The sequence below is a fragment of the Tinamus guttatus genome, unplaced genomic scaffold (genome assembly GCF_059628265.1).
Source record: "Tinamus guttatus ecotype Peru unplaced genomic scaffold, ASM5962826v1 Tinamus_guttatus_pri_ptg000423l, whole genome shotgun sequence".
Lineage (NCBI taxonomy): Eukaryota > Metazoa > Chordata > Aves > Tinamiformes > Tinamidae > Tinamus > Tinamus guttatus.
This window is the reverse complement of record NW_028288957.1, coordinates 2,413,920-2,431,742: the sequence shown is the minus strand read 5'-3', so window position 1 is coordinate 2,431,742 and position 17,823 is coordinate 2,413,920. Positions and strand designations below refer to the sequence as shown.

The following is a 17,823-nucleotide window of genomic DNA, read 5'->3' as shown; positions in this document are numbered from 1 at the left end:
TAAAAGGAAAATCCAAAATGCTGAGGTTCCCTTCTGATATTTGCATGTTACTTGATGGCGTCGCTCCAGGGGCACTTCTTCGGAGATCTTCATCTCCCAGCATGAACAGGAAGGCTGTGAAACGTGAGTTTGAGCTTCCCTTATTTTCATAGGGAATAACAACTAGTTGCTCCTTAACGGAAGGATGTTTGACTTGCTGTTACTCTATTTATGATTTGGCAGTATTTCATATCTGGGATGTTGAGTAAGTAGTGATCATGTACTGTATAATACCTACCAGAATAATACCTGGTGGGAATCGCACTGAAGGAATTCATTTCTACTCTGTGCCATTATCCTGAATGCAGAATGAGCCCAGAACACTGAAATCCTAAAGGGAAGGCCATGCTGCTGCAGCACTGGTGAAGGGGCAGGAATAATGGACTACTAACAGTGCTACTGGTGGCTTTCCTGGGCCATACATTTGCAGTGCTTGAGATGATTTTTCTGAGCCTCAGGAAAAATGTCTGAGGTGCTCGGTGGTCAGGGAAGGATGACGGACTAAGTCTTTTTCCTCCTAGACTGGTAAATTATAGACAGAGCAATTGGGTTGTGATGATAGATGTAGAAAAGAAGCATGAGGAGCTAATTATTTTGCAGATGGCTTGTTGGTTTCTCTGCGTTTTGGGCTGGAGTTCATTCAAAGCTGTCACCTGTTATTTAGCGCTCTCTTAGATCTCATTATTATCTTCTGACAGGAGGATCCTTGGGCTTCTGCCTTGAAAACAGGCCTGTTTGTCCCTGTTGTGACAAGGGCAGCTTTGTGCTGCTGGGCTTTGGAATGAGCCACCAGCCTTTTGGCACAGGTGAAAGGAGGAGGCAGGGTGCAAGTTTTGTAACTTGCTGAATGCTGTAGTTTAATTCCCCACCTATAGGAATGCTCCTTATGCTTTTGCAGGTATCCTCTTGGTTTCCCATTTTTTTCTGAAACTCAGAGTAGCCGCATGGTGACCCTCTCTGTGTATGATGGATTAGTAGGCCCTTGAGTTTCCTCTGCCATGTTCTCTTCAAGACAGAGGTCTAGCTCAAAAAATCAGCTGCCTTATTGGTTCACAGCCTTACAGCTCTTGTAATCCCTAGGTGGGATAAAAAAAAACTCTGCCTTGGAATGTGGTTTGTATTCATCTTATTCACTGTCATCCTGAAATACTCTAATCGTGTCATAGCTTTGTGGAAAGCTTCTTGTTGCATGTTACTTAGCTTTACAGAGTTCCAGTCTTTAATAAATATGGTGCACTTGGATAACTTCTCTATGTTTTATGTACTGGAAGACAAAACCTGTTCTCTACTTTCAGCTTAAGTGATTAAAATTTGGGGGTAAGATGAATGAAGAAATGAGATTTGTTAAAACCAGTGGCCACTTTGTCCCAATTTGTAGAGTCAGGGCAAGCTGAGTGAAACCATGGACCATTATCCAAACTTCTTGCTGAAGAAAGAGTGGAAGTAGTCAGGTGAACAACAAAGTAGCCTGGGCTTTCTGGAAAGCACAGCTCATCTGCTGCTTACCTCTTGCTCCATCTTTACATAAACTTGATTGGATTTGAGCATAACCTTGGGAGGCTACAGGTAGAATTTTACTTTTCAAGCTATTATGTTCAGTTTGCTTCCACCTCTTGTTGACAGGCTGACTTTCTTTCACAGAAACCTTGCCTGGCCAATTGACACACAAAAAAATTTATTAACAACTATTTGAGCTGGTACTTTTGGCTGACACGAATCAAGGATGTTGGGAGCGGCCAAAAGCAGCAGTAGTAACGACATGAGGAACTAACACGTGCTTCTGACACTGGGCAGAACAAATGCAGATGTGCAGAGTACCATGAAATGTAAAAATTGTCAAGTGAAGACTAGTGGTGGGGCCGCCACTGTGCTACCCAGGATAACAAATTCTCTTTTCAGTCCAAAGTAAAACCATGTCAGTAATCTCTATATTTTTGCATTGTGTGAAGTTTGTTTATTTTTTAAAAAAAGGGGGGGGGTGCAATTAGTCTTCTGAGCTAGACTATGCTTAAAAGTAAGGAGGCTTGGCTGCCTCAACCCACTGCTTGTAAACTCATTTAAGCAAACGGTTTGAATCAGACACTTAATGACTGCAAGTGGCCCCAAAAGCAGCTCTTGTTCTTTGTGTGTTTCTTGGCTAGTCTGTCATTTGCACAGTTTTCAAAGCTAATAAGCTGGGAAAAAGTAAGTACTGTGCTAATGGTGACACGATTTTGTAATTTCTTCCTCTTAACTGGTCTATTAACATTTTACAGAGCTCTTTAGAGACTTGAAAACAGGAACTTCTGTAATTTTGGTGGTGGGGCTGAAAAACCTCCTCAAGAACAAAACAAGGTATTTGGTTGAAGGGATATGTGAATTGTATTGCATTCCCTGGGAAGTTGCTGAAAGCTGACTGAGCAGATGGGCTGGTGATTTCTTAACAAAATAGATGATTAGATGTACAGAAATCCTGCAGAAATTCAGATCCAAGACATGAGCTAGCCAAAAATGTGCCATAAAACTTGAGTCAGGGGGAATCATTGATCACTTGGCCATTTGATATCTAAATAAATTTAATGTACATATTGGCCTACAGAGTGTCCCTTCTGTCTTCTGAACCACTGTATATGCGATCATCTGTGGATTTCATGATGTATACAAAAGTGCTTTAGTGCTACCTCGAGAGATTCCAAATCCCTGTGGCAATTCACTCCCGTAGACCAAGTCACTTGTACAGAAAGGTTAAGAGCAATAGCACAGTGTTTGGTCACTTAGGAAAAGAGGTAAAAATCACAGCAGCTTTGCTTTCTTTTCCTTATATAAGAAAGCAGTAGGCCATCATTTCTGCTCTGGAGAGTGCTGTATCTTATTTTAAATCAAGAAAACAGGTATAATAATCTGTAGGTTTAAAAAACTAGGAGGTCTCAGTGAGTATTTGCAGGGGGAGAATCTTTAGGCTCCACTAATGATCAAGTTGTTTGAGAGTCAGCAGTGCAGCAGGTGGGTAGCTTGCCCTTGGGCTGTTTGGGCTTGCAATACAACTAATACCTGTCAGGTGTACAGAGCTAGAGTGAAATAGAGTAAAATCCAGGGAAATGGTGCTAGATGGAGGAGGAAATTTGGTCTTCAGGCTAATACTTGTAATTAGCATGAAGGATAGAAATTGCTTGATGCCACTCAGTTTTATCTTCTGTTAGTTTAGTCCCACAGGGCTTTGTGGAATAGCCCTGATACCCAGTGAGGTAGGTGAATGGGATGGCACAGTCGTCTATTGACTGAGGATCTGAAGACTTGCTTGCTGGAAAAGGACTCTAATGTGGCAAGTACATGACAAGAAAAATTAGACACTTCTGGTCTGCATTGAAGCTGTTACTCATTGTGAAATACTGCTAAACTGTGTTTTAAAACATACGATTTCTTCTCCTTGTCCATAAACATGAGTAATTTAGATGGAATGGTGTAATTTGCAAAGCTGAAAAGGATCTCCGTGGTGGAAAGTAAATAATTGCACGGTGCTCTCAGATTTCAGTTTCCCAAGCTGGCACTTCTTCAGTGTGTTGGCTTCCTGTTAGTAGTCATGCTCTGTGTCATGTGCTAGCACAAATGTGTGTCTTTGCCCAGTGGCTCAACTTTGTTCTCCAAGGCATTTGTAGCAAAGAAATGTTCAATGTGAACAGTGTGTAAGCAAATGCTCCCAAGAAATTAGTCAGGTGGGAAGCAGACACTGTATCGTGTTGTTCGTCTCAACCATCAGACACAGGCAAGCAAAAGTTTAGAGTGGATCTGGCTGTAGAATTCAAGGATATTTTGTTGAATCTGATTTGCTATGTATGTTATGAGCAATTTGGTCATATTTCACTATAAATGAATTCAGAGTAAAGGGCTTTAGGATAATTTGGATAGTTTGTGCTTTTTGGCATAGTTATGCTAATTTTGCTGTAGCTTTCTGCAGCTAAAATAGAGAAGTTGTTCATCTGAAATGGTTTATGCATGATCAAAGTACAATGAACTCTTGTGGGATTTTGTGACAACCAAATACAGAATTGCTGTAAAAGGAGTGTGTTTTTTCTCCTTCTGGAGAGCCAGATGTGACTAATAAAAAATAACTGTTAAAAGGTGCAAATGGCTCAATTGTTTTGCCTGTCACACAGTTGTGTATGTGGGAAAGCTTAAATCCTGTATTTTGACCTGTGAGAAGTACATGCAGTAAAGCACTGCATTAGCATTTTTGACTTTTGGGATGTTTTCTAAGATGTTTTGTCCTGGCCTGTTACAGTTATCTAAACTAAATTTAAAGTTTTGAGCCTGAGAAGAAATCTTACAAACCTCAAAATGCAGGCCCTTTGGAACGGTTGGTTGGAGAATTTAAGCTTTCAGTGTTGCTGTACATGACTTCTGGCTAAACTCACTTGGAAAAATCACACTCAGAAGATAAGCTGGTGATGCTTCTTACTATGTATCGCTTTCCGCGTTGAGTTGGAAAGATATTTTGTGATGTGTATTGACAGTGTTAAGAAATGGCTGTGTGGCAAGAGAGCTATGTTCATTCTGTCTTCCTTTCAGGCAATTTTGAGTGGAAAAGACAAACTGCATTATCTGAAATGTGAACCTCTTTGTTACCATGGTGTATTTCTTGCACCATTAGTATGTGCTCTCTCAATCACATTTGATTCTTAGAGTTCTTCTGAGGGTACCTCTCCATAATTTTTGAGGTAACCTACGTAAGAGCAACCATTACTTTAGGATACTACTACTAATAATAAAGCTTTTGGTGAAGTCAACAATGCTGCTTGTGTGCAGAGCTGGTAAGTGCATTTTATTCTAAGCAGAGTAGAACTGCTCCTAGAAGAGGTTCCACCTTGATAGGCTTGGGCTTGGCCTAACAGAAACTAACAGAAACTCAATTTGACTAAGTAGCACTAACAGGTTTAAGAAACTTACCAGAAAACTGAAAAGGTAACTAATCCTCATCCTAATAGTGTATTAGCTACTCATTTATAGTGACATCAGGGAAGAGGATGCAGGTTTCATTTGACCTAACCAGGAGAAGAATCTGTTAGGTGTTAGATTTCACATTAACCTTCATGGAGTTTTCTCTTGTTAGGTATGAGGGTCTGGATAACTTATCAGTATAATTTTTCACCAGAAAATATGGGTTCATTATTGGGAATTTATCACTTGGATTTTTTTTAGTATTACAGAACTGCATTGCTTGGTTTTGAACTTATATTGTGATATACCATGTTATAATCTCTCTAGTAGCTTTGAAGACACTGGCATGCAAATATCTTCAAAAACTCAAGCTGTCCAAATTGAGCTTCGGGGGATACTGACAAAGGTGGGGGATTCCCCTTGAAATACCAGGCCTGTGTGTAGCGGTTGGGTCAGGTGGGTATGTGAGCATAATTTCACTGGAACAACCCTAAAACTACACTATTCATCATATTGGGAGCTGTTATGCACAGCTGAGTTTGTACATGAGTTTGCCAGTAAATCAGGTAAAGATTTATTACTAGATATCAGCTTAGTGATAACCATGATAAATATCTGCTTCCTGGTTTATCTTGTTGCTCATTTACAATCTGATGCAAGTCTTGCCTTCTACTGTAGGAATGTGCTTGTCTAGGATTGTAGGAAAACTGCTTTGTGACCATTTTCCCTTTCTTCTCTATTCCTGTGACCTTCTCGAATGGTAGCTGGCTGTGATGTGCCCTTTAGACTGTCTTCTCTTGTCATTGCACAGAAATTACTTAATTGCATAGGGCTCTGAATACCTCTTCCTGGTATTCCTGTTAGGTTTGCCATGAAGTTTGTCTACTCGACACACAGATCTCTTGAGGCTCTTATCCTTCCTGTGTGACAGGCTTGTCTTTGGAGAAGCAATAATCGGGTCTTAGAATTAGCAGTTGTTTTGGCTTCCACTCTTGCTCTGCTCCCACACCTAGCTCAGTTTCACCCTCTCAGTCTGTGTGAATGACAAAAGTGCTTCCTCCCCCAGCCCTTGACATTTCTGCTGTTCTTGCATGGAACCAGGTGCGTCCCTGTTGAGCTGTGTGCTGACAGCTGTGCTACTGTTGTGCTTGGATCACCTACAAGGGCATTTGTGCAGCAGATACCATGTGGTGGAGCTGGGTCAAAGAAGAGCCAGCAAATACATCACTGCCTAGTGAAGGACTGAAAAAGGGTTTTGATCATCCCCACAGCGTTGTCAAAGTGAATGAGAATTTGCCAGTTCTGAGGGGAAGAGAGCAAGTCAGAGGCCAAGTTCCCAAAAAGGTTGGGAAGTAAGGAGACAAAAAGAGAGCTTCAAGGGAAGCTAAGGGGCTTTAAACATGTGCATTGCTCTTTTCAGCAGTTTTTGGGGACTCAGCAGATAGAGTTTTTTGTTTCAGTATTCAGAAGTTCCATTAATGATGGAAATACAGAAAGTATGTCCCAGTACTGGGACTAGTCAATGTGCTGGAGGTTTCCAAGGGCTGGTGGAGCTCAAAGTGTGCAAGTGCTTGTGCTTTCCACTTCTGTCTGTTGAACATGTTGCTTTGGTTTGTCTTGAGGGTGTTAGGCAAGTGAGGGATATAGTCCTTGGGTCCTGGGTTGCCTGGGATTGCCTGTGTTTAGAGGGGCCCATTCCTCACCCTTTTGTCTAATTTCCTCCCTTTGAAGTAGAGATTGGACTTCCACTGAAAGAAGAGGTTGTCCAGATACGTAACATATGAGCATCTGACTCGATTTGAGAAGACATGAAAGGCTTTCACTCCTTTTTTCTCCAAACATTTCTGTTTTGTAATATTGTAAATCATGCTGTGAAATGAAATCACTGTAGCTGCCCTCCTGGATTTCCTCTGTGTTGCAGAAAGCCTGATGCTGTGTATACAAGGACTTTCAAGGCCTAGCTGAGATTTTGGCTGCTGTGTCTGCCACATGTGTTGGAAAAACCTGAATCATCTGCATCTAATTTTAGGGAGCTGGAATGCCTTCAAGATTATTAATCAAATATAACTGCAAGTATATTAGGAGTGAAAGTCATTTACTCTTAGAGTTCTTGTTCTATGTGTACAGAGACATGTGGTGGTGCTTCATATTTTAATATCTTGTTTGAACCCTTCTGCTGGACTTGATGCTGTAGATTGCTAGATGATACCGTTGTATTACAAAGTCCTAGTCACAAATAGCAATGGTGTTACCTTTAGTCTTCTCATGCCTTTATTGAGACATTTGTCAAACCTGATCCCTAGAAGAGGCATTTTTTAAGAGCTCAGAAGAAAATTAGTAGTTGTCTGCATGGTGTTTTGTGGGTTTATTCCAGCCCAGTTGCTTTACCATATGACGGCTGGGGAACTTGAGCATCATCAAGAAACAAGGCTTGTTTGACAGCTGTCAGCTTTGACTCCTTTCCCTCCCTGTCAACTGAGAGAATCTCTGCTAAACTACCTGGGCACCCGGCTGGCCTGTTTGGAAATGCAAGGTCAAAGGAATATTTTTACATTTAGCTTTAACAGCATTGAAGTGGTAAAGGTAGTTTGTCATTTCTTAGATGATAAAGGCCATAGGAATCACAAAGGCAAAAACATGAAGTTACAAGAGGCTTTTCAGAGCTTGTGTAGAAAAGAGAACTAAAATGACAAGACAGAATAATAGGGAGTTTATAGTGAGTAATGCAGTTGCTCAGAAATACCAAGTTCTTCATGAGTAATGGATTGGGTAGCAAAATATGCAACTCATAATTTTAAAATAATCCCAGTTAAAATTATTTTCTATTAAGTTGCTAATTGTCTGCTGTTAGCTTGCTTCTGTCAGTTGCATCTCCCTGAGGTCCATTACTTCTATCCTGCAACTTAATGCATCCAATGCTATGCTGCAAATTGAGGTGCATTCAGTCACAGTGGAGGCTACAACCTGTGTATGTATGTGGCAAACAACCAGGTAATGCTGGAGCTTGCTGTAAAAGCTGCAGACACGAGGTAGATATGTGTTAATAGGTGTTCCTTATTACTTTTCAGGGTAAGAGCTCAGTTGAAGTAGGCAGTTTTGTCCCTCAAGCACTGAGTAAAATCTTCATGTTCAAGTTAGCAAGAGAAGCCCTTGCTGTGAGGCTTTTTCCTGCATTTAATTCAGCAGCTCAAGAAAGACCAGATCTGCTGATAGGGTTTAGGTTTAAAGAGGTCCTTGTCCAAGGCTGCAGGTGCAGGGTTGTAAAATGGGGAGAGAAGGAAAGATGAGGACAGAAATGTTGCAGAGTAATGATCTCCATACAGAGACGTGCACTCCTTTCCCGTGAGAATAGAGAAGAAAAGACTTTTCTGTTACAATGACTTAATCTGAAATAGTAAAGCTTTTTTCAATGAAGGTGACAACCTCTTTTCCCTTGGGCAAGCTGAGCTTCTGCTCTGCAGCTCATTGTTTCCATAAAACAGATTCCTCTCATCGTAAGATGAGCTAAAAGGAAAAGGTAGATATTGCCTTATTCTTACATTATTACATGCTGTAAAGGAGAGCCCTGCCCTGGGTAGCAGGGGAGATGTGTGTTCTCAGAGGAGCCAACTTTCCTCAGAGGTGCTGCCTTCCTCAGAGGAGGTGCAGCACGTGCTGAGCTGTGCTATTAGCACAGCTTGTGTTTGCTTTGACTGTGCATCTAGGACCTACTAACTTACAACTATTTCTCTTCTGCTTGTGGCCCTTTTTCTGCAGAAGGGCTTCTCATGGTTAAGGTCCTTGTCTCTCCCCTTTCAGAGCCTACCCAAAAATCTGTAGAATACCAAATCCTGCTTTGCTTGTGCTTTAAATAGAGTGAACCAGACAAGTTCATCTTATGGGCTTGAGCTAAGTAGAATGAGCTTGTTCCGTGTTTACTATATCCTCTGCTAGATGGGAGAACAACTTGTCTTTTCCTCAATTCTTTTGAGGTGGGGAAAGGGAAGAAAAGGTGGTTAGTATGTTTTTGTTCAATATTGGATCACTGCAGATGATGAATTCATTGATAAATATTCCTGACTTCAGTTCTACTCCTTAAGTCCACACAGAAATTTGACTGAAGGCCACTGTGGTACACAAGGCAAGTGCAGTTAGGCTCTGGATTTTGGGCATTTGAAAGATTTTGTACAATAACCAGGAAAATATGTATGAAGATATGTGAATGCTTTTAAATGACATATGTTCCTATTTTGATCTGTGGACTGTAGTAACAGAGCCTTAAGATTGTGAGCGTAATGCAGTGAAGAGCTGGGTTTCCAGCTCAACAGGAAACCTGTGCAACCACCTCATCTCCACGGAGTCAGCAGCCTGCCTGCTGTGGCTGTAAGCAAAATAGAAGCACAAGCCTGCTGGGTAGCAAAGCTGACCAGATTTGGGTGGCTGACACCTCAGTGACGTGTCTCAAATCTTCAGTCTTGGCATTGAAGAGCTCCTTAGGTACTGATTTGAACAGATACTGCCATCTATTCTCAGGCTGACCTTGACAAGGACTCTGCACAGGGACAGGATCCCAAAGTGAATGACTCTTCCTCCCAGAGTCTATGGAGGGGTATTGATATTGGCTGAGGATTATGTGGAAAAGCAGAGCGTGTGGACCCAGAGCATAGAGCTTTACTGACAAGGGCAATGCAGCAATGGCTTAATTAGTAAAATGTAGGGTGGCTTTACTTGTTAATTTTGATGTCATGACAGAGATGCTACTACTTTTTGAAACTTAAAAGATTTTGGACTCTGTGTTTGAGTGCAGACTTGGTTTTAACAAATGTCAATTCCATAAGTACCAGTTAGTGCTTTCCTGGGCAGAAATGGCAATGTCACCTGCAAAGCAATGGTTCGTTTGTAGTGCTGGCCATGTGCGTGGAGGAGCCTTTCTGTGGGGAGACAAATCTGAATGAATACTGTACAGATTTCTGTTCAGAAACACATCTCTAACATCTAGGTCCTGTTGGGGGTTGGCTTGTGCAAAGGGAACAAACCTTAGGTCTACCAAGTAGCTGGTTAGGAATTGGAGGGGAGGTGCAGCATGCTGGACACTCATAGAAACAGGGTGAGTGCTTCCTATCTGTATAATGTGTGTCTACTCATTCCCTGGCAAGGTGATCTTGTGTTTGTGTGCAGAAATATGTGTATAGTGCATATGTACATATGCATGCTGCTGGAGTTGTGCTCAGGTACTCTATGTGCAAGCCTCATGCCGTGGCTGTCAAGTGGATGCAGCAATTCTGAATTTCAGTGTATGCAGGTGCTGGGTAAATATCTATTTCACAAGCTGGGCCTTCTGGAGAATGCATTTCTAAGCATGGGATGTGTCTGCTTCAAAGGGTCTCTTAGAATACCCAATACTGCTGGTATTTGAACTGCTTTCAGATGGAAAGGAAACATTATGTTTCAATTAAACCAGAAGGAAGTCATTTCACATGAAATGCTGTTATAGTAAATATGTCAGAAAAAGTCTCTTGGCTTTGGATAATCAGATGTGAGCTAATTTAAACCTCAAAATGCAACTTTGGAGGTTGAAATGGCTGGACTATTCTTTTGTTTCCACTCTGGCTTCTATAGAAACATTCAGAAGACAAGTTTCTTGCTGCTCTGAATAGATATATTTTATGAGCAATTGAGTTTGCTCTTTGAGTCAACTCCTGTTCCCAGAGGGGAGATGCTGGGAGCTGGACTAGCTATGAGCAGGATATATCATGTAGGCAGCAAAAGTACCTTTCTTCCTTGCTCCCACTCTTCAGCAACCACAAATGTGTTTTGCAGAATCCATGTGCTCCTTCACTTTGGGAAATGTGTTCTCTCTCACTTACGGGGTTGTTTTTCCCATTTTGAATAAAGGACATTCCATGTTTGCTCATCCTCAGACTTTCTACTAAGGAGAACTTGAAATGCAGTAAGAAAATATTTAATTGCAGCATGTTTGGCAGGAAAAAGTTGCTGTTTTCAAGCTAGTCTCTTTTCTTTGTCTTTCAGTATGTGTAGCTAGTATAATTTGTAACATCTCCCTCCTTTTGGTCATTTTTCAGAAAATGTGCAAAGCTAGAACTGCTGTGAATAAAAGCATAATAAAATTATTGATTTCCTAAAAGAGTCTACATACTAATTTGATTGCCAGTAACTGACTGTGTAGGAATGGTGACATCCGTACTCTGATGCCTTTTTGTCACCAATCTTTGACAAGGGATTGTGCCAGAGATTTTTTTTTTTTGCATTGAGAGTTTATCTCTTGAGATCATGCTTGGATGCAGCTCTGATCAACTCTTTTGCAACTGATGTCAATAAAAGCTGAAATATTCATTGCTCACTTGTGTGAATTAAGTTGTCCTTGTGATGCTTTCTTCATATCTAGCATGCAGCCATAAACAACATCTGGGTTTTTTTGGTGTCAGCGTAGCCCATTGGTTGGACCTGACATCTGGGAATAAGAAAATCCTCTTGCTCTTCCAGATGCTGCCTTTGACTTGCTCCCTGACCTTTCCACTGCTTAGTGTTTCAGCTTGAGACTTGTTCAGTGTTTATCCGTCTCATTGCTTGCCCCTTCACGTGCCATGTTTTTCTGCATGCTGTTTGTGGACTTGAATGCTGCTTCAGACTTTTGCAGCTGACAGGCTGCCTCATGTATTTCTCAATAGCATTGTCAGTCTTGCAGGATGAGAAACCTGGAGTGGAAGCCTAGTGGGAGGAAAGCTGGAAGATCAGGGATTGCACTGCCTTGATCACACCAGCAGCACCTTGTATCACACCTTGTGCCACTTGGTGCTCCAAAGTGGGGAAAGACTTTGAGGTGGTGAGATATGAGCAACAAGTAACTTGAAGAGCAGATGCTCTAGTCACAGAACTGCTGCAGTTGCTTTGACTTAGATGGCAAGAGCTGGCTGGCCATGGGAATCTTTTCAAATTCACCATTAAGCTCTAGTTGTGCTCTCTGCAAAGGAAGCCAATGTGATGACTTTGTTCTTCCCTGGAGGAACAAGCAAGGCTTGGCAAGCAGAGAAATGTGTTTCTGAGTGACTGGGAGCTAGTTCAGTAGTGATGGCTGCAGGGACAAAAAAGGGGAGAGATTCTGGCTCTCCCATCCCCCCATCAACATGTGAATACTGAAGTCTTACTGTTTCCCTGCTGTTTTAATAGCAATGTTGTAGCAATTTGGCATGTTACCCCAGTTTCCCACTAACCAGCCTGTACTGAATATAACAGGGCAGAAGTTTTGGGGCAGGCTTACTGTTGCCCCTTTCCTAAAAGGTATCTGTAAATAATGCTTATCAGTAACTGTAGGTGACAGGCAGATTTGTGCCAGGACCATTATCTAGTCCTGTGTGGTTATGGTAAGGGGAAATATGTTCATCTCCAGACCTTACTGAGGGTATTTGGATTATGCATCTGTACACTAACACTTGTGATAACTGCTATGATAAATATGTCCATACAGGAGCTGGAATCTTGAAAGGTGCCTGAGGGAGTTGGGTAATGAATTTCCATTCTAATTCTGAGGATGTGGAATACCTTCATATGTTCTTTATATAGCCCTAGTTCCTTTTTATTTGTCCCATTTATAGCTTGCATGCCTTTAAGTAAACTGCACGCTTGTAAAAGTTTGGCTAGTAGAAGAACATCTGTGTAAGATGGATCTGGCATAAAGCTGAATGCAGATCATGTAGGGAAGTGTTATATTTGAGCAAGACCTCCCTGCCTTGGCAGGCTTGTTGGATCTTGGTTTTGGAACAGATTCCAAAATTTGTTGTGAAGTAATGGAAGTCTTTCTATTAACTTGATTGGGCTTAGGATCAGACTTGAAATCTGCCTGGTAGAGCTTTGACAAACTTCTTTCCCATAAAAAAGTAATGACCTCAATGCCAGGAGCAAAATGCCCTCAAGCCAAGTGTTTTCAAGCTGTCTGACAGGACAAACATGGGAGCGAGGTGCCCAGCGGGGCTGGGTGCTCTGTGGTCAGTAGTGTGGCTGCCAGGGTGCAGTGTGTTTACCTGCACGGGCAGTGTGCTGTTGGTAGTCTGGTTGAGCAGGGACTGATTTCAAGTGCCTAATGGTAAGAAATGGGTCCATCTTTTACTTCCCCCATGGGTCAGTCCTAACTGGATGCCTTGAGGCCTCAAAAAAGCTTCTCTTGAGACATACTCTAGTTGCAAACCATCTTTCTGGATGCTGAGCAGTATTACCAAGCTGCCCTTTGCTGCTGTCTGAATGTGCCTGATCTAGTCTTCATGCAGTGCTGTGGTGCTGTTTCAGGAGGAAAAGGAATTTGACTGGGAAGCACATTCTTAGGGCAGGCTGGAGGAGTCTAACTCTTGGGTGAGGGACTTGGGTTTTTTTTCCTTCCTGCCCTGTATCCTGACAGGCAGATCCCCTAGTTGCCAGGGATCTGATAGAACATTTGAGAGATGGCAAGGATAAGGGAGAAGTGTTTCTAGAAGTGAACACTGGAAATTGGCCTGACTTAAGAGAGTTTGGCAGGAAGAAAAACATGTTCCAGATCAGTGTGGTTTCTTGCCAGAGGTGTTGTCTTGGTGCAGGCCAGGTGGCTTTGTTTTAATAGTTCTTTCTGACTATTTCCTGGCGAAGTGCTGGGACCTGGAAGAGCTTCCCAATTCCCTATTTCAAATAGTCACTGAGCAGTAACCAAGGATAAACTCATCCCCATTTTTATTCTGAGACACTGGCGCAGTGGTTCCACATGAGGCAAATCCTAAGTGCAGTTTTCTGGTTTCTAGGCACTCGTGTGACTGGAACAGGTGCTGTTCTGGGGAAAGGAAAGGCTGGATTGGGGTCAGCAGGTTGAGATAAGGTCTACAGGTTATAAATTCAGAGGTGCATCCCCAACAGCTCAGGGAGCACTTCTCCTTAAATGTATTTTGTGCTCCCAGTGTCCAGGGAAGGCCAGGACCATTTGCCCACAGCCAGGCCTAATGAATGGACCATGTTGTGCTTATTCAGCCCTAGGTACAACCTAAACTGAAACTGGTAGAACAGACTCTGGAAAATCGAAGTTTGGCTTCCCCTTCAGAAGAACTCAGGGAATATGCTCACCTTGCCCCTGAAAATGCCTGGCTTCCTACGTGGTCTCCTGAGAGCAACAGGACTTGGAGTGCATTGATATAAATACCCCTTGGTCTTGTGTTTACATATTGTTGGCACCTTGCTGTTCTCAGCGTCACTGCCAACACCCTGACAGTTTTGCAATTTGTTTTTATGATCTTGGTGTTGAAACAGCTGTAAAAACAGCTAGTGAAAGTGAACCAGCTGCTGGAATTTGTGATTCCAAGTCTGGTTTGTAGGAGGCAGATCCCGAAAGGGAAGGAGAGGCGGAAAACAAACAAGTGGGGCTTGTGACTAAATAGAACAGCTTTCTCACCAAGTACAAGTGGGGTAGTTGCAGTGTTCCCTGCTGAAGAGTTAACTTGATGAACAAAATAATACAGCGAAACTTACACTATTTCCTTTAAAATAACATAGCATTTTATCCTCGGGTGCTTGCTGTGTATTTTACTCATGAGGACTTATTGTCCTTAAGTCGAAAGTCATCTCTCCCGCAACTCTTATGTTGGAGTACAGTGTCAGTAGTTTTGTGTGTGTGTGTGTGTATATGAATGTTTTCAAATCAAGAGATGCAGGTTCATTAACACACTAACTAAAATCTAAACGCGTTGTTCCTGTGTTGGTGTCAGCACCAGTGAAAAGTCTTTGCAGGAAAGAAGTAAGAAACAGCCCTTGATCCAAGCAGTTCTTTTGACTAATGTTGACCTCCTTGCTTGTGATGCCAAGTGTGATAAGGACATGGTTCATGTCACACTGCGGTAATCCAAATAACAAGTGTATTGGAAACAACCACTCATACCTGGAAGTTGTCCCAAGCAGCAGAGACCTAGCAGTTAGCTTCAGGGGTCAGATGGAGTCGTGAGATGTGGCTCTGGCTCTGTGGAGAGACACATCCCTGCTTGCAGTGTCTCAGTGCCTTGAGTCTTTTCCCACCCTGATGCTTAAAAACAGTGAATAGATCTGCCTCTGAAGCAAGCTTCCTGGAGACCTAATAACTGTGCCAGAAAATTCACCAGTAGTAATCTAGAAGGAAAAATGAGCATGTTGTCCTGCAAGCATTTAGAGTGAGTGACATTTCAGTTAACATTGCTCACTGGTGTGTTTGTGGATTTAGTTACTTTTTACGCCGTTTGAGTGTGCCGAGTTTTTGTTAGATATTTATACAAAAGGAAAACTTGTGAAACTTGCAATTTGATGTATCCAGAGTTTGTTCTGCCCTGGGTTGGGAAAGGCTTCAGGAAGAGCTTTTTGAACCTGAAGACTTATCACGTGGCTGCGTATAGTGCATGTAGAAAATCCATCTAAAAGACATCAGGAGATGAGTTCTTTGATGGGAAATGCATCTGGTCTCTTCCTGTGTCATATTCTATTAAAAGTACTTTATGAAAAGTGTTGTACTCTGGTGGGGTAAACACTGTCAGGGAGTATTAAAAGTTAGGAGTCTAGTAGCAAGAAGCATTGTACTTTGCTCATCACAAAGATATATAATCATCTACTTCCTAAAAATCCTGTGCAACTCATCTGAAGCAACAGCTCATGTTTTGCATAGTACCTGGGAAAATCTGTCATGTAGCTTGAAAATCTTTTCCCTGCAGCCTTTCTGCTTGCCTCTTTAAGCAACTTGTTGCCTTCCTCTTAGGAGACTGGTGCCAATAGTAAAAAAAGCTTGCAGATGGTAAATAGCTTTCGTAGCACACCTATGTATTCAGAGCATAACTGTTCTTTAGCTATGTAGTAAGAGAAGGTTATTGCTTGGATAAAAACCTGACCCTGCTCACTTGCCTCTTTTCCTCAGCAGGAAAATTGCCCAGTCCCAGCATGGATGAACACAACGGCTCTGCGGAGACTCCCGTGCCGAGCCAAGCACGGCACAGTGCCATTAAGTGTGGGTGGCTGCGGAAGCAAGGAGGCTTTGTCAAGACCTGGCACACGCGCTGGTTTGTTCTCAAGGGGGACCAGCTTTACTATTTCAAAGATGAGGATGAGACCAAGCCCTTGGTAAGTGAAAGAAAATGGGGTGGGAGGTGAAGTAAAAAAATGTGAATGTAAGCAGGGTTCTCTCACGTTTCCTCCAATTTCTCCATCTGTGTCTTTATGAATCTTGGGATTCTGTTTCCAGTGAACACAGAACTGATTCAGGCCTTGGCAATTAATATGGTTTCCCTCCTCAGGTTTGTTTTTAAAGCTTCCCTTACCAGGCTGGTTTTGTTCCCATCAGGGCCTTTTTAAGGGAGAATATTGTAAATTAAGGAGGAAAAGTCAGTCAGATGTACTTCCCTAAGGTGAAGAGGGAATTGTGTTGAACAAGGTACTGCTTGCTTTTTTGCTTCTTAAAATCTGCAGTATTCCAGCTTTGTCTTCTGAATTCAAAATCCCATAAGACCTTAGCCTGAAAATATTGCTGTCAGTAGTGTAGAATAGACTATTGTCTGGTGCATGGTGGTTCTGTTGTGGTAATAGACTGCTCCATAAAGCTAGTCTATTTTCCCTATTTAGTGCTTAGTTCCCTTTAGTGCTGTAAATCTCCAGAGTGGCGCGTGGGAGGAGTGAATGACTCTGCCTCTCAGCTCAGGGCTGGTTCCAGCTTCTGACAGTAAGTTAGAGATCTTGTGCTAGGACCTACACAAGTATATAGTCTTAGGTGTTAATCATCATTTATGCCTTCAGGAAGAAGTCGTGCTCCTCCTCTTAATACATGGCATCTGCCAGTTCATTGGCATGTCAGGATTCTTGTTTTCTGGCTAAGAGATAGGATGTTGCATTGCGCTGTACAGCACTATGGAGACCATGTTATCCTCTTGTCTCTTGGCTGCTGGATGACTTCAGAAAATCGCTTCATCTTGTGTGTTGTGCTTTTGTAAAATGGATATATTGATGCTGATCTTTCTATGCACAAGGTAAGTTAGGTTTGAGCTTATTTAGGAACTAATCGTATGTTTGAGTTTTCCAGTTAGGTCTTGTAGTTCAGAAAAAAAAATACTTAGATGTTTTCTTCCTTTCTATCTATCAAAACTAACTTGGAGCATGCCAATAGGTTTGGAAGAAGAATGGACCAGTCTAAATTAGGATCACTCAGCATCTCTTGCAGGTGTAGCTCTGGAATTTAATCATATCTAATATCTGAACCTGGGATTCCTGATCCTGATCAATACTTCCTTACAGACTGTAGTAGAACTAGTAGGAGCAGACAAGACAAGGCAGTTTCCCCATGTCTGTAGCTCTGATGTTGGAAATGCAGCTTCCACTTTGTGGTGTGCATTCAGTGGACCCTTGGAGCACCGAACTGCTCTACATTTTTGCATTGGCTCCTGTCCACTCTGCAGCAGAAATCACACTGTAACACTTGTATATTTGGATGCCTCTGGATGCTTTGGATGCATTTGGATGCTTTGAGATTTGGAAGCATGCTTCTCTTCCTGTTAGTAATGCTAGTAACTCTGCTGCAGATGGTTGACTAAATCTGTTTTGTTGCTCCCAAGCTATCAAATTGAATGTCATGAACTAGTAGCATGTAGCTGCAGGTAGCGCTAGCAGTATAGTTGTGTGAAGACTGAAAGTAAATCTGAAGTGAGCAAGCAAACACCATGTGAACCCATGAAATCTGATTTCTGGTAATTCTGTGTAATTCTTGCTTTTGGAAGTCGTGCAAGATTTTTTCATTGATTCTCTTTCATTATCTGAGTAAGCCACCTTATACCTGGCCGATCTTGTGCTTTAGCAAGTCAGTATCATGTTAGATTTGAAGGTCAGCTTTCCAGCTTGAAATGTTAAAAAGACTATCTT

General features: G+C 42.1%; 1 protein-coding gene across 1 annotated transcript in view; it reads left to right on the top strand.

The window, feature by feature from the left end:
• Positions 1–17,823, top strand: part of ARHGAP24 (Rho GTPase activating protein 24) — a 130,298-nt gene that overhangs the window by 6,573 nt on the left and 105,902 nt on the right. Inside the window, exon 2 of the mRNA XM_088531624.1 lies at positions 15,836–16,038. Within this exon, the coding sequence (XP_088387750.1) occupies positions 15,859–16,038 (180 nt within the window). The 5' untranslated portion in view covers positions 15,836–15,858. The remainder of the gene's footprint in view (positions 1–15,835; positions 16,039–17,823) is intronic.